Here is a 20,646-nt window from a genome sequence, read left to right as displayed (position 1 = left end):
AGTTTCCCTTCACACTTTCACTTGTTTTTGCCTTTAAATGTCTTTAAGTATCCAAAGTAGTGATTTATTATAACTATAATGTTCCTATTACAATTTTTATCACAAGATTCTTTAATCACCTCAGTTTATGTGTAAAGACTCGAATGTGACTCTCAGCACACTGATCTATTAATAGAATGATATTAATGACTCAAACACTGATTGATTTATTACAATTATAAAGAGCACAAAACCTCCTTTTCATCTATTTAAAAAAATCATATAAATGAGACCACGTGTGTGGTGGTGAGTTCGAGTCTGGAGTTTCTTCATTTATTCCTCTCTAAAATGTTCTGCTTGCTGTTGAACTGATGCTGAACTGTATGTTGGTGATAAATAGATACACCAAGCACCGGAACGGAACGACCGATTTCACAAAATGTAGATGAGTAAAAAGATATTTGACATTGAAATGTAGTGAAGTTACAGTAAAAGTCTCTCCAAATGGAAACACTTCAGTAAAGTACAGACACGTGAAAAGGCGACTGGTAAAGGAGCCCATTGGCTGTTAAAGGTATACAAATAAATCAGTTTCTATGAGATGTGAACATGTTGGTGTTGTTCAAGACTACTTTTCTGGGTGAAACCCTTCCCACACTGTGAGCACTGATGCTGCTTCTCTCCCGTGTGGACTTGCAGGTGTCTCTTCAGGTGGCTCTGTTGATTAAAACTCTTCCCACACTGTGCACAGCCATATGGCTTTTCTCCACTGTGAACACGCTGGTGTATTGTGAGACTGCCTTTTTCTCTGAACATCTTCTGACAATATGAGCACTGAAACAGCTTTTCTCCCGAGTGAGTGCGTTGGTGTCGCTGTAGATGGCTGCGTTGATTAAAACTCTTCCCGCACTCTGAGCAGTGATACGGTTTCTCTCCCGAGTGAATGCGCAGGTGCAGATCGAGATTGCACTGGCGGTTAAAACTCTTGCCGCACTGCGAGCAGGAATACGGCTTCTCCCCCGTGTGAATGTTCAAGTGCCTTTGAAGGTTGTTGAGCTGATTAAAACTCTTGCCGCACTGTGTGCAGTGATACGGCTTTTCTCCGTTGTGAATGCGCTGATGAACTCGGAGATGGCGTTTACCGGTAAACATCTTCCCACACTGGGAGCAGCGGTATGGTTTTTCCCCCGTGTGAACATGTAAGTGCGCTCGGAGGTGACTCTGTTGATTAAAACTCGTTCCACACTGGGAGCAGCGGTACGACTTGTCCCTACTGTGAATGCGCTGGTGCACGTTGAGGTTACCTTTATCTATAAACATCTTCGTACAGTACGAGCACTGATAGGGTTTTTCTCCCGAGTGGATGCGCTGATGTCTCTGAAGGTTACTCTGTTTCGAAAAACTCTTGCCACACTCTGAGCAGCGGTATGGCTTCTCTCCGGTGTGAATGCGCTCGTGGAGTTGGAGATCACTTTTCCGTATAAAACTTTTCTTGCACTCTGAGCAGCGATAGGGATTTTCTCCGTTGTGTGTACGCTGGTGTACTTGGAGATTGTAGTGTTGGGTAAAACTCTTGCCACACTCCAAGCACTGATACTTCTTCTCTCCTTTGTGAATCTTTTGGTGTCGTCTGAGATAACGCAGGTCAGTAAAACTCTTTCCACACTGGGAGCAGGGATAGACCTCTTCCTGCATCTGTTTATTAGGCATGTTAGTGCCAAGTATATTAGAGGTGGATTGCTGAATGCTGGAGCTTGTTGTGGTCATGACAGTCTCATTTTTTATCTCCCCTAATTTCATGAGTCTCTCATATTCCTCATAGTGGTGCCTTTGGATGTGTTTGTGGAGGGAAATTTGAGATGTATAGAAAAATGAACACCAGGAGCAGTAGAAGATTCCATGGTTCATGTCTGGAGCAGAAAATAAACAGTATTAGAAACTCATTGTGGAAAACAGCTACCAGATTTCAATAGTATAAGCTGTTGGAATAAAAATTAAAGATTTAAGTGTAGACTGCATGTCATGCCTGGTCAGTGTGTGTGTATATATATATATATATATATATATATATATATATATATATATATATATATATATATATATATATATATATATATATATACACATATACATATACACATATACATACACACACAGTGAGGAAAATAAGTATTTGAACACCCTGCTATTTTGCAAGTTCTCCCTCTTAGAAATCATGGAGGGGTCTGAAATTGTCATCGTAGGTGCATGTCCACTGTGAGAGACATAATCTAAAAAAAAAATCCATCTAAATCCAGTCTATCAGCTAGAATTCTGACCCTCAAAGACCTGTTAGTCTGCCTTTAAAATGTCCACCTCCACTACAGTTATTATCCTAAATTAGATGCACCTGTTTGAGGTCGTTAGCTGCATAAAGACACCTGTCCACCCCATACAATCAGTAAGAATCCAACTACTAACATGGCCAAGACCAAAGAGCTGTCCAAAGACACTAGAGACAAAATTGTACACCTCCACAAGGCTGGAAAGGGCTACGGGGAAATTGCCAAGCAGCTTGGTGAAAAAAGGTCCACTGTTGGAGCAATCATTAGAAAATGGAAGAAGCTAAACATGACTGTCAATCTCCCTCGGACTGGGGCTCCATGCAAGATCTCACCTCGTGGGGTCTCAATGATCCTAAGGAAGGTGAGAAATCAGCCCAGAACTACACGGGAGGAGCTGGACAATGACCTGAAAAGAGCTGGAACCACCGTTTCCAAGGTTACTGCTGGTAATACACCAAGATGTCATGGTTTGAAATCATGCATGGCACGGAAGGTTCCCCTGCTTAAACCAGCACATGTCCAGGCACGTCTTAAGTTTGCCAATGACCATTTGGATGATCCAGAGGAGTCATGGGAGAAAGTCATGTGGTCAGATGAGACCAAAATAGAACTTTTGGGTCATAATTCCACTAAAAGTGTTTGGAGGAAGAAGAATGATGAGTACCATCCCAAGAACACCATCCCTACTGTGAAGCATGGGGGTGGTAGCATCATGCTTTGGGGGTGTTTTTCTGCACATGGGACAGGGCGACTGCACTGTATTAAGGAGAGGATGACCAGGGCCATGTATTGCGAGATTTTGGGGAACAACCTCCTTCCTTCAGTTCGAGCATTGAAGATGGGTCGAGGCTGGGTCTTCCAACATGACAATGACCCGAAGCATACAGCCAGGATAACCAAGGAGTGGCTCTGTAAGAAGCATATCAAGGTTCTGGCATGGCCTAGCCAGTCTCCAGACCTAAACCCAATAGAGAATCTTTGGAGGGAGCTCAAACTCCGTGTTTCTCAACGACAGGCCAGAAACCTGACTGATCTGTGTGGAGAAGTGGGCCAAAATCCCTCCTGCAGTGTGTGAAAACCTGGTGAAAAACTACAGGAAACATTTGACCTCTGTAATTGCAAACAAAGGCTACTGTACCAAATATTAACATTGACTTTCTCAGGTGTTCAAATACTTATTTGCAGCTGTATCATAATAAATAGTTAAAAAATCATACATTGTGATTTCATTGCAACATGCACCTACGATGACAATTTCAGACCCCTCCATGATTTCTAAGTGGGAGATCTTGCAAAATAGCAGGGTGTTCAAATACTTATTTTCCTCTCTCTCTCTCTCTCTCTCTCTCTCTCTCTCTCTCTCTCTCTATATATATATATATATATATATATATATATATATATATATATATATATATAAAAACACTTTATCAAGCCTGTAAGGAAATTGACAGTTGGCAACATAAAGGGTAATGTCAGCTAGAAATTCACTAAAGGTAAAGTGTATAGGCCTCTATTTTCTAATTAGAATATAAAACCAACAACATTCCATATCCTGCGTTTGAGCTGCAACATCTAACAATCCCACAGAAGAGGTAATGTAGCAAAAACTGCTGAAAAAGTTAATGCTGGCTCTGACAGAAAGAAGTCAGAACATTCAGCTTGTTGTATATGGAGCCGTGTAAATGCTGAGCCCACGCCAAGCCCCGTACCCCACCTACAGCTCCTCCATGCATGCACCAGAACTGGACAAGGGAGCAACAGAAGATGGCCTGAGCTGAAAAATCATGTTTTCTTTTACATCATGTGAATGGCCAGGTGTGGTTTACCTGGGGAGGAGATAGCACCAAGAGGCCTTATGAGAATAAGGTGAACTGACACAGGCAGTGTGATGCTGTGGGTGATGTTCTGCTGGGAAATCTTGCTTCCTGGCATTCATTTAGATCGTTACTTATACCGTCTACCTAAACATTGTTACAAGACTTAAATACATATCTGCATTATAACACTTTCCTAAAAACAAGCAGTCGGACTACCTGACCACTCTTTACTGAAGGTCATCGTGATGTAGATGATGCTCGCTTACCCACATGATTCATAAGGTGTTTCCTGACTTATACTAATATATCGAAACACATACCAAATGTTGTATGAGAATGTAAGTGTCAGAAATACTCAACCCCAGTCTGTACTTGTACAGAGGTAGCCTTCATCTTCAGACTCCTCCTCTTTCACATGTTTCCTTTCAAATCCTCCATATTGGTTGTCTACATCTTCTACAGTGTTTGATGTTTCATCACCTGAAATGTAACAAGGTACATTTAGTTTCAGCTAAAGTTAATCTATGAAAAATCAGGTGGAAACCAGTCCTTCAGCACTGGTCCAGTCCCAAATAAAACCTAGATAAATCTTAAAACTAGGTTCAAATTCTTATTGCATAAATAAAGTTGATAACTTGGGGAACTTGAGGAAGATGGATCATAATTAGATTTTGAGCAGTTACTAAGGTGTCTTTTATGCAGTTATCCGAGCTCCAACATTGGTGGTGTTTCTGTATAGTTTATAAGATATTCCAGTAGGTGCGATGTATTGCTTTTGGTCACTTTACAAGTGCAGACGATTGCATCTTGATTATGTTAATGGTGCATAATTTACAGGAATTTGATCATGTGACCTGCAAGCCCACTTAATATTTTAAATAATTATGATTGTGACCTCTGCAGTTCAAATATTGTATTTACACAAATTTTCCTAAAGTCTGGCTCACAATATCCAGTTACACCACTAGATAATACAGTCAGGGCCATAACACTCTGCTGTTGTCTTACAGAGATAGTCGTCAGGTTCTTCCTTTTTCACATAATACTGTTGGTCCATGGGTGTGATGTGTCCCACAGAGACTGGTGTGGCGTCACCTGAAATTTCAATTACTACATTTAGGTGATGTACAAATCCCAAATAGGGAAAAGTCATTGTAATGTGCTGTGTTGACTTACAGGGGAATTCCTCATCTACAGTCTCTTCCTTTTTAACGTGTATTTGAAGGTTTACAAAGGTGATGTGCTCTTCAGATTCAGATGTTCCTCCATAAGCTCCAGCTGTATATTTTCCCCCACAATGCTAATGGCCAAAGAATAATAACACTTCTTACAAAAAAGGTCAATGAAGCAATATTGCATGAGCACAAATTCACTTATATGTGACTCACATGACTGTGATATCCCATATGAAAGACAATACAGGAAAATATTGGTTATATGTTTGATTTTTGCTCCGTCTCATAGCTAGATATAGCTATTGCATGTTGTAATGAAATGTGGACTCGACACTGGGCACTTTTTGTTGTGGTCTGACTTTAATGGTTCCCAGCTCACCTCACACAGCATTGATCTGGTTTCAGACTTGATTCTCTCAAAACCGACTCACCATATTTAAACATTTACATCTACGGCATTTAGCAGATGCACTGGTTTCAGTGCCACTGTCTCCGTCAATTTATAAATCAACAATGGTTGACTAGGTTACAAACTCAGGATACCATCAGCCTAAAACTCTGCTGGGTGGTGTTTCCATTCATGGTAGAAGTCACAGCACTTCCTACAGGTAGTTGGGTTTTCCTTTCACTTGACCAACTTTTCATGCCCAACATGCTCTGTTTCAGAGTGAAATCCCTCTGACTGGAGAAACTGAAGTAACCATTTCAACATCATGAACAACTGCTAGATTTGATCTAGAAACAGATAAATCGAGTAAATGTCCCTGTGATTATGTACTAAACATCAGAACTCTTTAGGAACTCCAACTGACCAATCAGGATAGTGGGGACAAACTAACTTTGCAAATAACCAACCAATTGTGGGAACACATTTAGTTAATTTTAGTTAATGATCATGTGTCAGTTACCTGGGAGTCTGTAGAAGCAGGAGGATGTGGAAGGTTTCTCAGCTGTATCACTGCTGACTCCATAATCAGCTCTTATGATCAGGTCTTTATGGTGTCTCCAGTCTTAAGCAGAGCTGCAGAACCCACTGAAATCTTCTTGCTCAACACTTTTCATGAGAAAATGATTAGTCACATAATTTGCTACATCACTGTTCCTGTCTCTATATCCTGCACTTCCACACCACTGGTTTGGGATTCACTGGCTAACTGTTAGCCGAGCAGGTACTTCAACTTACCTCAGGTTTTACAGTAAAACATGCTGAAGGTCCTCACATTGTTCCGTTAATATAGATATAGACCTAATATGTCATCATGAAGCCCAGCCAGGAGTATTTTCATGCAGAAATGTTTACCTAAGGAACAAAAATCAACGGTTCCATCAAAATAATAGGGAGAAAAAAAAACAGCCATCGTCTTCTTCTGTTGTGAGTTCACAGCGCCCCCTGCTGGAGCGTTTTGTTAAGAGCGTTAAACACAAAACATCCCAATGCAATTCATCGCTATTTCTGGAACAAAGAGTATACAGTATGTTTTAATGTTATTTGTATTATATGTTTTAAATGACTAAGTGTTAGCTTTGGACATATAAAAACGGTTTTTTATATCAGCACGAAATATCCTATAATGTATTAATCTCGTTCTGAAAAGCAACAATCAAAATCAAGATCAACAGTGAAACAAAATCAAAAATCAGTTTCTGTAATCTGTACAAATCGGTTGAAACATAAAAATTATAAGAGATACTTGAGAAATAATAAATATATTACATTTTAAATGGATTATCTGCTCATAGTACTGAGCAAGCAGCAAAATATGTCTGCAAAATATCTCAATTAGAGTTTAATAAAATAATAATAATAATTATTATTATTATAATATCATGAAGCACATCTGCAAACGTTTCCTTTGTTCACTTTATGGCGATTTGGGATGGATTGTTGACATTTGAGTGTTGATCTCTCCTGTGACCTGCTGAAGAAGTCTATTACTCATTACACCACCATATTTCTACTGGTACTAATGATAATAATGATAATATATTTAAGAGTCCTCTGAAAATAACTCAACATACAGACATTATTATCTAAATAACTGGCAACAAAAATGAGTACCCTCAGTGATAACAGTACAGTGTGTACATCTGAGGTTCTTCTGGTCGGTAAAATGTTTCCCACAATGAGAGCAGGGGTAGACTTCCTTCTGGGCTGGTTGGCTGAGAGTAGAAGAATTTTTTTGCTGAATACTGGCACTTCTGGTGAGTCTAAGGTCCTGATCTTTTAACTCTCCGACGTTCATCAGCCCCTGGTGTTCCTCACGGTGCCATCTTCTGATGTGTTTGTGGAGGTAAATTTGAGATGTAAAGGAAAGGGTACACCAGGAGCAGGAGAAGGTGTGTAAGTGAGTATTGTTTATTTCTGTAATAGAAAATGGAATAGAAATGAATTGAAGAAAGTATGGATTGCTGTAGATGGTCAGAAGCAATCAAAAATATAAGCAGATTCCAGGGAACTTTCACAAAAGAGTTTGTGTACTGTTTTTAGATAGATATCATCCTATTAAAATTAGGGATTGCAACTTTATAGCCTGCTTTTATTTATTTAATTATTTACACTTTATATGTATGAATAAGTGGTTAAACAGAAGCCGCTCCTCAGTACAAAACCCATAGCAGCTCACTTAGAGTTTGCCAACAGGCACCTGAAGGACTGTGTTGAACAAGATTCTCTGGTCTGATGAAACCAAGATTGAACTTTTTGTCCTCAATTCTAAACACCATGTCCTGTAGGAAACCAGGCACTGCTCATCACCTGCCGAAACCATTACAAAAGTAAAGCATGATGGTGGCAGCATCATGCGATCTGGGTGTTTTACTGCAGCAGGGACTTGCTAACTGTTCAGGGTTAAGGGAAAGCTGAAGGGAGCAAAGTACAGATATCTCCTCAATAAAAACCTGTTTCAGTATTTAGAACCTCAGTCTGGGCCAAATCTTCATCTTCCAACATGATAACAACCTTGAGCCCTCAGCCAAAACAACACAGGAGTGGCTTATGGATGACCCTGGGAATGTGCTGGAGTGTCTGAATACTGGACATGTGATATTCTGATATGTTCTAATTTATATTAAAAATACATTTTAAAAATGCTACAGAATTTCTAGAATTGTTTTCACTTGTTGTAATTATGTGTAGAAAATGAGGAAAACAATCTATTTAAATGATTGTAGTATCAGTCTGCACCATAGAAGATGTGAAAAATTAAAGGGGGCCTAAATACACTGTAGATGTTTCTCATGCTTCTATTTGCACTTCTGCTAGATGTAAATACAGATGTGTGGTTGTCAACAAAAAAATAAAAGGGGGAAATAACAACCAAATTGCCCACAAAGCACTACAAGCAGCAGAGTGAGAATGTAGAACCAGGGCACTCTTCAGAGCAAGTAATATTCCTTTATATTTAATCACTTAGAGTAGATGCTTTGCTAATATAAGGTCACTGGCCTACAAAGATGGAGAGGAGCCCAACAAGATATAACAAACAGCATGGGATCAATTATTCAGGTCATTTACCTGATTTGAGAGGCAGAATTTACCACTAACCCAGCCATTAGGGGGGGCACAAGCCAGTGCACTCTTAGTGCCGGTCCCAAGCCCGGGTAAATGGGGAGGGTTGCGTTAGGAAGGGCATCCAGCGAAAAACATGTGCCAAATCAAATATGCGGATCACAAATGAGAATTTCATACCGGATCGGTCGAGGCCCGGGTTATCAACGACTGCCACAGGTATCGTTAGCCAACAGGGTACCGGTGGAAATTGGGCTACTGTTGGCCGAAGGAGGAGAAGGAGAGGAGGAAGACATCTACAGAGATGGCAGGAAAAGGAGCAGTGTAGGAGAGTAGAGGTTTGGGTTGGTACTTTAAATGTTGGTACTATGATGGGTAAAGGGAGAGAGGTAGCTGATATGATGGAGAGGAGAAAGGTAGATATGTTGTGTGTTCAGGAGACCAATGGTAGAGGAATGTGGAAGGGCAGATGGTGGTAGATTTTGCTAAAAGGATGGAAATGGCAGTGGTGAACACGTATTTTAAGAAGAAGGAGGATCATAGGGTGACGTATAAGAGTGGAGGAAGGTGCACACAGGTGGACTATGTGCTATGCAGGAGATGCAACCTGAAGGAGATTGGAGACTGTAAGGTGTTGGCGGGGGACAGTGTAGCTAGACAGCATGGGATGGTGGTCTGTAGGATGGTTTTGGAGGCGAAGAAGAAGAAAAGTAGAGTAAAGAAAAGAAGAATAAGATGGTGGAAACTGAAGGAGGAAGACTGTAGTGTGAGGTTCAGGGAAGAGGTCAGACAGGGGCTTGGTGGTGGTAAAGAGGTGCTGGATAATTGGGCAACTACTGCAGGAGTGATGAGGGAGGCAGCTAGAAAAGTACTTGGTGTGACATCTGTAAATAGAAAGCAAGACAAGGAGACGTGGTGGGGGAATGAGGAAGTGCAGGAGAGCATTAGGAGAAAGAGGTTGGCAAAACAGAAGTGGGATCGACAGAGTGATAAGAAAAGTAGGCAGGAGTACAAGGAAATGCGGCAGCAGGTAAAAAGGGATGCGGCAAAAGCCAAGGAAAAGGCATATGAGGAGCTGTATAAGAGATTGGACACTAAGGAAGAAGAAAAGGATTTATACCGATTGGCCAGGCAGAGGGACCGAGCTGGGAAGGATGTACTTCAAGTTAGAGCAATAAAGGATGGAGAGGGAAATGTGTTGACTAGTGAGGAGAGTGTGTTGAGAAGGTGGAGGGAGTATTTTGAGCAGCTGATGAATGAGGAAAATCAGAGAGAGAGAAGGTTGGAGGATGTGGAGTTGGTGAAGCAGGATGTAGATAGGATTAGTAAGGAAGAAGTGAGAGCAGCGATTAAGAGGATGAAGAATGGAAAGTCGGTTGGACCAGATGATATACCGGTAGAAGCGTGGAGATGTTTAGGAGAGATGGCAGTGGAGTTTTTAACCAGATTGTTTAACAGGATTCTGGAAGGGGAGAGGATGCCTGAGGAATGGAGAAGGAGTGTGCTGGTACCGATCTTTAAGCATAAGGGAGATGTGCAGTAACTACAGGGGAATTAAGTTGATCAGTCACACCATGAAGTTATGGGAAAGAGTAGTGGAAGCCAGGCTGAGAGAAGAGGTGACCATCTGTGAGCAACAGTATGGTTTTATGCCGAGGAAGAGCACCACAGATGCCTTATTTGCTTTGAGGATGTTGATGGAGAAGTATAGAGAAGGACAGAAGGAATTGCATTGTGTATTTGTGGATTTAGAGAAAGCGTCGACAGAGTGCCAAGAGAGGAGTTGTGGTATTGTATGAGGAAGTCAGGTGTGTCAGAGAAGTATGTGAGGGTGGTGCAGGACATGTATGAGGACAGTGTGACGGCAGTGAAGTGTGCAGTAGGTACGACAGACTGGTTCAGGGTGAAGGTTGGACTGCATCAAGGATCGCCCTGAGCCCTTTCCTGTTTGCAGTGGTGATGGACAGGTTGACGGACGAGGTCAGACAGGAGTCTCCTGGACTATGATGTTTGCAGATGATATTGTGATTTGTGGTGAGAGTAGGGAGCAAGTTGAGAAGAGCCTGAAGAGGTGGAGATATGCGCTGGAGAGAAGGGGAATGAAAGTCAGTAGGAGTAAGACAGAGTACATGTGTGTGAATGAGAGGGAGGGCAGTGGGTGATGCGGTTGCAGGAGAAGAGGTGGAGAAGGTGGAGGAGTTCAGGTACCTGGGGTCAACAGTGCAATGTAATGGAGAGTGTGTTAGAGAAGTGAAGAAAAGAGTGCAGGCAGGGTGGAGTGGGTGGAGAAGAGTGGCAGGAGTGATTTGTGATAGTAGGGTATCTGCAAGAATGAAAGGGAAAGTTTATTGGACTGTGGTGAGACCTGCGATGTTGTATGGATTGGAGACAGTGGCATTGAGTAAAAGACAGGAGGTGGAGCTGGAGGTAGCAGAGCTGAAGATGTTAAGGTTTTCGTTGGGAGTGACGAGGATGGACAAGATTAGAAATTAGTTTATAAGAGGGACAGCACATGTAGGATGTTTTGGTGACAAGGTGAGGGAGGCGAGATTGAGATGGTTTGGACATGTGCAGAGGAGGGACATGAATTATATTGGTAGAAGACAGGGTGGTATGGAGACGGATGATCCGCTGTGGTGACCCCTAATGGGAGCAGCCGAAAGAAGAAGAAGAAGAGAGGCAGAATTTACCACTGGGGCAAATACGGCATCGAGAAGACAGAGGGTAAGATGTTACATTTACAGGATTTGGCAGATGTCTGCTTATCAAGAGCCTGAGCAGTTGAGGGATAAGGTCCCTGCTCAAGGGTGTAGCAGTGGCAGCTTGATGGTGCTAAGATTTAAACTTCCTATTAGAAGGACAACTGAGCTACCACTTATAAAGTACGTATCAAGCTAGAACATTTCAAACAGTGACAATAGGTTCTCAGGAAAAAGAAAAATGCGAAAACCATCCAGATATCAAGGTGACTTTCAAACATGAAAACACGTGTCTTCAGGCAGTTGGATGAAGGTGTGGTGTCATAGTATTTATCATGGGGCATTATGTATGCCTGGCTCATAACATTCAGACGATTGCTGAAGGTGATCTGAGTGGGAATTAACCTAACTTTTACCTTAACTATAGATAATTTCCTCCACCAGAGCCAGGAGGTTAATCCTAAATAAGAAATGCAATCACAATCCAAGAGTAGGGGATAAAAAATAAATAAATAAATAAATAAATGACATCCTGGACTTTGGTTGGCTTCCAAAAAACCTCTATCATCTCACCTTGTGAATATCTTGTTTATTATAAAAAGTTTTGTAGAAATTAAACACTTATCAACCTGTTGTACAGAGGTAGAATTCATCTTCTGTCACATGCTTACTCTGAAATGTTCCATTCGGTTGGTCCAGTTTGTCTAACAAGTCCAATATTTCTCCACCTGAAATTCCACATGTAGATACCATCAGCTCAAGTAACACCCTGAAGAATGAGAACTGCCCTTGAGTGGTATAAATAGAACTGGCTAGTAGCTCCAAACAAGTACTCCATGTTACCTTACAGAGATAGCCTTCATATTTAGGTTCTTCCTTTTTTACACATTGGTCCACAGGTGTGACGTGTCCTTTACTGCCTAAAGTTCCTCCTCCTGAAGCCATACAGGTTTCCATCCAGACGTCCCCATAAAGCTAAAGGCCAATGAGTAATCATAATTACATAGAGTTCAAACATCTAAAACTTTGAAAAAATATGGTGTTACCTCTGAGCCAGCTGTTTTTCTTTCTGATGTTTTTTGAAGAGCATGGCGATTCCATCATCAGCTCTTATTTTAGTTTTAATGGATCATTATCCTGAAAAAAGTAGCTCAAATCAATAGCACAACTTCAAAAGGGTTTATTAAGCAATACACTTCATGATACCTTCAAGAAGACGTGAAAAGACCAGGAGATCTTTGGTTAGAATGCATTTTTGCTCCATCATTTTCTTTCAAACAGAGAACAAGGAATTGCAGTTCAACCAAACTGTTGAAGGCACATAAACGCGTTTATTAGAGGGACAGGATTATAAGTAAGTTTATTAGAGGGACACCGCATGTAGGACGTTTTGGAGACAAGGTGAGGGAGGTGAGATTGAGATGGTTTGGACATGTGCAGAGGAGGGACATGGGGTATATCAGTAGGAGAATGCTGAGGATGGAGACACCAGGAAGGAGGAAAAGAGGAAGACCAAGGAGGAGGTTCATGGATGTGGTGAGGGAAGACATTCAGGTAGTTGGTGTGAAAGAGGCTGATGTAGAGGACAGGGGAGTATGGAGACGGATGATCCGCTGTGGAGACCCCTAATGGGAGAAGCCAAAAGAAGAAAAAGTTTGGAGAAAAAATGTAAAGCTGTTCTTCACGTCATACTTTTAGGATTTTTTCAATGTAAATAAGGTGGAACATCTGGACATTTATAGATTTGTTTATTTAAAGTCAGTGTTCATACTGTTACATTACAGAGTTTGTTGCATTGAAGAAAACGGAACATAAATGTGTATCTGAAAAACCCCAAAAAACATAGATGTTTCCACATTTTTTCCACACACTATGTCTCGTTGATACAATATTTCAAATGTCAAGATGACATTGGAAAGGCATTAATACCTGCAAGTCATTAACTATAATGTATTATTATTATTACTATTATTATTCCAAAGAAGAATAGCCATAATGGTTAAATAAAGTTTAATAAAGTAAAGGAAACATTACCTGTAGAAAGAGGGAAGAAAACTGGGAACACCCTGAAATACAGACACAATAACAGGCTTCAGCATTAATTCCATTAAGAACAGAGAGAGAGAGAGAGAGAGAGAGAGAGAGAGAGAGAGAGAGAGAGAGAGAGAGAGAGAGAGAGAGAGAGAACTCCAACCTGCATCTCCTCTTCTTCTGATGTGAGTTTGAGGAGGAACTCATGTTCACAGCGCCACCTGCTGGAGCTCTCTCTGGCTCACAAGGGTTTAACATCGCAGCATCTGAGAACTTCCTGCTGAAATAGCACTGTGTACTAATACAACTGACTGGTACAACCAAAGTACTCTAGGACTCAGGGGCGTAGCCATCATTTAAAAAGTGGGGGGGACGAAATGTGTAGTGTTACCTGTTTTTTTTCTCCCTCCAATAAAAAGTGAGGGGGACGAATTAACTTTCAGCTTTTCTCATTAGGAGAAAAAAAGTTAATTCATCCCCTGCGTAATCTACGCCCCTGCTAGGACTGCTTTACGTAATAAAGAATATTTATGAATAGTAAATAATCTGGTCCAAGACTCTATAAATACAGAACAACGCTTGGGTCTGATTTGTGTATTTGAGAATCTGTTTTCAGAATTGAACACGATCAAATTATTTATATAGTCCTTTAAATTCTATTTCCATTCACTTTTTTGAAGATACGATTGTGTCATTTGTGTGTATATATACTGGATATAAAGTCATACTCCAGGTGTAGGTGTGACCCGTTACAGTATTTTGGTGCACGATGTGGAGGTGAAGAACGGCCCGAGGATTCCGTGGATTATCACCTTGTACCTTTGGCACTTCCCAGCATTGAGAAGTTCAAGCTGTTATTGATGTTTGCAGGACAAACCTGACTGAATGGATCCAAAGAGTGATTTCTTTATTACATGTTTTATATACGACTCGTTACAGCTACAATTCCTCTGCTCTGAATCACACCCCGAGATAAAGTAGTGCCAGAAGATTACATTTATTTACATCAGTAAAGTTTAATAAATACTTATTGATAGTTAATAAAGCTGCTTTTCTTCTCCAGTTCATCTCCAAATTCATGTTGTGCTTCGAGCCGTTTATCCGAAATCTCCATATTTACCATACAAGTTTCACCACAGGCAAAACTCCTCCATGGAGCTCAGTAAGGTCATTACGTAATGTCTACAATAGCTGTCTCACTCTGGATGGAACCAGAACCGGATGTTACAAGGTGGTAAGATTTTGAGACTAGTTTTGTAACACGCCAATAGATGGCAGCACAAGGCTGTGTGCACACTCACAGGAAGCACCGACCTTCATACGTCAGTGTGTCAAAAGACATCGTCCTGTGTACGTTGGGATCTGTGCAACTGGTGGTATTCTGACCACATGTGTTACCACGACTGCTATTCTGACCAGGTGCACACTATCATGCGCAACCACATTGTCTCACTTCCGCACCCATCCTACTCGCCAGCTTTTGCTCCTGCGGACTTCGTCCTCTTCCAGTAGTTGAAGATTCAGCTCGCCATTTTGACACCGTTGAGAAGATCCACCGCAGATCGCAGAAGATGCTCAACACGCTTCTAAAAGAAGATTTTTAGAAAATGTTCCAGAACAACACTGGGAGCACTATATTACTGTGCAAAGGGACTATTTAGAAGGTGAAAGTGTGTAAACTTAGATAATAAAGTACTTTCTTGTAATCAGAGCGAGTCTCCAAACTTTCTGATTCCACCTCGTACTTATTGTACAGGTGTTTATATGCAGCGTATTCATTTAGAACACTGATTCAACTACGTGTGTTCAACCCGCACCTGAACTACAATCACAATCCAGGACTCACACTTGACTGTGGTTTCTCAATGTTAGACGTTTGAAAGCACTGACTCTGTGTTGGAACACTTGTGTAGGTCGAATGCCCCCGAATTAGTAAATGTTCGTCCACATTGTACACACCGAAACGTTTTCCCAGCTACATGAAGGCACTGGTGTTGGAAGAGATGGCGCTTGGTGGTAAAACTCTTGCCACACTGTGAGCAGTGATGCGGCTTCTGTCCCGTGTGAATGAACTGGTGCGCTTTGAGAGTGCTTTGCTGGTTAAAACTCTTGCCACACTGTGAGCAGTGATGCGGCTTCTGTCCCGTGTGAATGAACTGGTGCGCTTTGAGAGTGCTTTGCTGGTTAAAACTCTTGCCACACTGTGAGCAGTGGTACGGTTTCTCCCCGTTGTGAATGCGCTGGTGTCTCTGAAGGTTTCCCTGCTGAGCGAAACTCTTTCCACACTCTGGACAGCGGTACGGTTTCTCCCCCGTATGGACCAAGTAATGGATCTGGAGATTGCCCTTGGTGGTAAAACTCTTGCCACAGTCCGAGCAGCGGTACGGCTTCTCCCCCGTGTGGCCACGCCGGTGTATCTGGAGGTCGCTGTGTCGGACGAAACTCTTTCCGCACTGTGAGCAGTGATGCGGCTTCTCTCCCGTGTGGATGCGCTGGTGGCGTCGCAGGTTGCTCTGATCGCTGAAACTCCTCCCGCACTCCGAGCAGGGATAGACGTCTCTCTGCGTTTGTTGATCGCACGCATTCCTGCGAAGAGATCCCTCAACTCCGGAGATTCTCCCCGTCTCATCTTGTATCTCTCCAGATTGGACCAGTTGTTCGTATTCCTCATAGTGGTGTCTTTGGACGTGCTTGTGGAGGTACATTTGAGATGTATAGGAAAGTGAACACCAGGAGCAGGTGAAGACTTGTAACTGGGCATTGTCGATTTCTGGAACAATATACAGAAAAATACATGTTCAAATTTATTTTTTTTTTTACAAAATTTATTATCTAAAAAAAGACATTTTAAAAAAGCATTTTATATTGTGTACGAGTCTCTGCTAAAACAACTGAAACAAGTTTACGTATCTGAGTGAAGTCACATCCGCCCAAGGCTCTAAAGCAGGTCATTATATTATTACACTATATTACACTAAAAGGCCAAATGTTTTTGGACATCTGACCATTAGATAGGAGATTTCTGCTCCATCAGTCATAACAGTGTGAGTTAGTCAGGCTCTGATGTATTTGAGGTGAGGAGGCCTGGGGTGCAGTCAGCATGAAAACAATCGAAATATTCAGATCAGAGAGATGAATAAAAAAAAAATAAGTTTCTAATTTTAGTTCTTTTCTGATGGATGTAATCTGAAAGGCCATACATCAACCTCGCCATAATCCGCCAATGCTGGAAACAGAACCCCGACATCTGACTCTTCTACATCTTCCTCCTTCTTCTCCTTCTCATTTTATTTTCTGAGTAAATGTTACAGTGTTGGTGTTACTTAACCACAGACTGTAGTGGTACAGAAGTAATCTTCATCTTCAGACTCTTCCTTCTTCACATACTTCATTTGAAACCCTCTGCTCTCCAGACCGACGTTTTCCACCAAACTTGGTGTTCCTTCACCTGAAATCCCACTCTGATCTTCAGGGGTCTTACAGAGGTAGTCTTCACCCCCCGGTTCTTCCTTTTTGACATGTATGTGGTGGTCCTCAGGTGTGATGCATCCCACTGCCACACCTGAAATTTCATCACAGAACATCAATGGTTCAGTCCCAAATTGGAATAAGAATAAATAATGAGTATCTGACTGAACAAGTCTTACAGATGTAGCCTTCCTCTTCAGGTTCTTCCTTTTTTGCATGTCTCTGATGGTCCATGGGGAAGATGGGTCCCACAGAGCCTGAAGTTCTACCACCTGAATCTGTACACGTTTCTCCACAAAGCTAGTGGTCAAAAAATGATACTTATTTACCAAAGATCATGAGAGTAGTGTCTGACAAGAGAATGACACAATTAAACAATGTCAAATCAGAAAACAATGACAAAAACAGCCAGAAGAACATCTAAGCAATGTAGTGTCCAATATTCTGTCCTCAAGCTTTAACCTGTGACAAACAATTACCTGGAATTGAACAGGAGCAAGAAATGGTTGAAGACTATTGGAGGAGAACACTCAGACCTCTGATGAGTCCATTAGAAGGTCTTCTTGTGCTTCTTGTGAGGTCTAAATGGCTGTGATTCTGTAAAAGGAGATCAAATCACAAGCAGTGGATCAAATACTGGAATCTCCTTCATACTCATACAAATTGGAACTTTTTAGGTTGTAGGTTGTTCACATAAAAGGACATCAGAAGGAACACTGGGCTCTCCACAGAAGGTGTCACATCATGAGGTCTAAGAAGTTCATAATGTTTTGCTAATCTCCAGCTAATCAGTGTGGATGAGATCTGTGGCCATGGTAACCTGGGGTTCTTATTCATGTCGGACAGGAGCAGAACCTGACCTGATGTGATATTGTAGTTCATCCATCTCAACGTTTGATGCTTTTCATCTTATCAGGGTTCCAAGAAGTAACTATTTAAATAACCTTATCCTCCCTGACAGCTTAATCCTAATCTCCTCCATTTACAGAAGTGTCCTTCAGTGGTTTTTGTTTTTGCACCACTCTGTATAAACTGTAAAGTCCACAGGAGATCAGAGCAACAGATTCTAAAAAAATTTTATTGATTTTTATTTTTTGAAAACTTATTTATTGGTTTAAAAAAAAATTGGCAGAATAAATCTTTATATGGATAAATATCCCAGATCAGATGTTGCTAATCACACTGTAAGTAATGTAAATATTTCACATTATATATATATATATATATATATATATATATATATATATATATATATATATATACATACACACACACACACACATATATACATACACCACATGTATACAGCAGAGTGTATGAACAGAATCCAAATCTCAAATCTCTGGCACTGTACAGGTGAATACACCGCTGTATACACTGGTGATGTAGTGCACTGTACAGGTGATTACACCACTGTACACACTGCTGATGTAGTGCACTGCACAGGTGAATACACCACTGTACACACTGCTGATGTAGTGCACTGTACAGGTGAATACACCGCTGTACACACTGCTGATGTAGTGCACTGTACAGGTGATTACACCGCTGTACACACTGCTGATGTAGTGCACTGCACAGGTGAATACACCACTGTACACACTGCTGATGTAGTGCACTGTACAGGTGAATACACCGCTGTACACACTGCTGATGTAGTGCACTGTACAGGTGAATACACCTCTGTACACACTGGTGATGTAGTGCACTGTACAGGTGAATACACCGCTGTATACACTGGTGATGTAGTGCACTGTACAGGTGATTACACCACTGTACACACTGCTGATGTAGTGCACTGTACAGGTGAATACACTGCTGTACACACTGCTGATGTAGTGCACTGTACAGGTGAATACACCGCTGTATACACTGCTGATATAGTGCACTGTACAGGTGAATACACCGCTGTACACACTGCTGATGTAGTGCACTGTACAGGTGAATACACTGCTATACACACTGCTGATGTAGTGCACTGTACAGGTGAATACACCGTTGTACACACTGGTGATGTAGTGCACTGTACAGTGAATACATCGCTGTATACACTGCTGATGTAGTGCACTGTACAGGTGAATACACCGTTGTATACACTGCTGATGTAGTGCACTGTACAGGTGAATACACCGCTGTACACACTGCTGATGTGGTGCACTGTACAGGTGATTACACCGCTGTATACACTGGTGATGTAGTGCACTGTACAGGTGAATACACTGCTGTATACACTGGTGATGTAGTGCACTGTACAGTGAATACACCGCTGTATACACTGCTGATGTAGTGCACTGTACAGGTGAATACACCGCTGTACACACTGCTGATGTAGTGCACTGTACAGGTGAATACACCGCTGTATACACTGGTGATGTAGTGCACTGTACAGTGAATACACGCTGTATACACTGCTGATGTAGTGCACTGTACAGGTGAATACACGCTGTACACACTGCTGATGTAGTGCACTGTACAGGTGAATACACTGCTGTATACACTGCTGATGTAGTGCACTGTACAGGTGAATACACTGCTGTATACACTGGTGATGTAGTGCACTGTACAGTGAATACACCGCTGTACACACTGCTGATGTAGTGCACTGTACAGTGAATACACCGCTGTACACACTGCTGATGTAGTGCACTGTACAGGTGAATACACCGCTGTACACACTGCTGATGTAGTGCACTGTACAGGTGAATACACCGCTGTACACACTGCTGACGTAGTGCACTGTACAGTGAATACACCGCTGTACACACTGCTGATGTAGTGCACTTCAAAAAGGAGAAAGAAGTCATTTGGGATTCAGCCGCTCACCCTTATTATTTGTTTATTATAATTTAACTCACCTTCAGGTTTTAAAGTGGAGGCTCCTAAACATGCTGAAACACACACAATTTATTCTAAATCCTTCCTGATTTGTGGTATTAACATTAATATTTTCATAAACAGATGAATAGCACCCCGGCGTCTGAGTTCTCCTTCTGCTGCGGCTTCTTACAGATGTTCATGATCAGAGCGCCACCTGCTGGAATCACCAGTAACCGGCAAATGTACACGGGCATATCCAGGGGGGATCTACCCGTGAGACTTTCTAAGTGTGCACCTGCAGAACAACATCTGTAACATTCAAACACCTGCAGAACAACATCTGTATCATTCAAACACATGGAGAACACCTGCAAAAATTCACACACCTGTAAATCAACGCTGATGCCCTCAAAACTATTTCCGTTAGCTGACGCTCACTGCGCTGAAATGACGAGTAAACGGGAACTCGACTCTCCCTGTGTGATCACACGAACTAGACACATGGAAACTCCTTTATTTAATCTTTATTAAAAGCGACGCATCTCTGAATGCTGGCCAGAATGGTAAAGAAGACCTCCTGTTAATGGGAGGAAGTAATCTCCAAAACATCACACCCAAAGCAGAACGACAACATAGAAACCCACAGTAAATCATTAGCAGAATTAAGAGAATAAATATTAGAGACAGGTGAAGTAATATCATATAAAAGCTCCTCTACATATCTGCATCTGTAATAAGCAACACCACAAACAGGCTCCTGTGAAGTTCTTGACCATATATGTCTTATACAAACAATATTGGGACACCTGACTTTTTCAAGCCATA

General features: G+C 41.6%; 1 protein-coding gene and 2 long non-coding RNA genes across 4 annotated transcripts; 1 reads left to right on the top strand and 2 right to left on the bottom strand.

Moving 5' to 3' along the window:
* Window positions 1–388: 388 nt before the first annotated feature.
* Window positions 389–20,598, bottom strand: LOC124376717 (zinc finger protein 850-like). The gene is made up of 11 exons (XM_046835929.1): window positions 19,860–20,598; window positions 17,484–17,601; window positions 17,184–17,304; window positions 16,865–17,098; window positions 15,423–16,306; window positions 12,354–12,480; window positions 6,207–6,259; window positions 5,300–5,423; window positions 5,132–5,218; window positions 4,484–4,603; window positions 389–1,889 (listed from the first exon to the last, which is right to left on the bottom strand). The coding sequence occupies exons 3-11, from the start codon at window positions 17,236–17,238 to the stop codon at window positions 574–576; spliced, it is 3,000 nt and encodes a 999-aa protein (XP_046691885.1). The 5' UTR covers window positions 17,239–17,304; window positions 17,484–17,601; window positions 19,860–20,598; the 3' UTR covers window positions 389–573.
* LOC124376657 lies at window positions 7,361–8,388 on the top strand. The gene is made up of 2 exons (XR_006923875.1): window positions 7,361–7,643; window positions 8,206–8,388. It is a non-coding gene; the product is annotated as an uncharacterized LOC124376657 (long non-coding RNA).
* Window positions 12,177–13,621, bottom strand: LOC124376655. Of its 2 annotated transcripts, XR_006923872.1 has the most exons (4): window positions 13,540–13,621; window positions 12,552–12,642; window positions 12,349–12,480; window positions 12,177–12,233 (listed from the first exon to the last, which is right to left on the bottom strand). It is a non-coding gene; the product is annotated as an uncharacterized LOC124376655 (long non-coding RNA). The 2 variants fall into 2 exon arrangements; XR_006923873.1 differs by having other exon boundaries at window positions 12,177–12,480.
* Window positions 20,599–20,646: the final 48 nt, after the last annotated feature.

The sequence above is a fragment of the Silurus meridionalis genome, chromosome 23, assembly GCF_014805685.1.
Source record: "Silurus meridionalis isolate SWU-2019-XX chromosome 23, ASM1480568v1, whole genome shotgun sequence".
NCBI classification, from domain to species: Eukaryota; Metazoa; Chordata; class Actinopteri; order Siluriformes; family Siluridae; genus Silurus; species Silurus meridionalis.
Note: the sequence above shows the minus strand (reverse complement) of the source record. Positions and strands in the feature narration are given on the sequence as shown.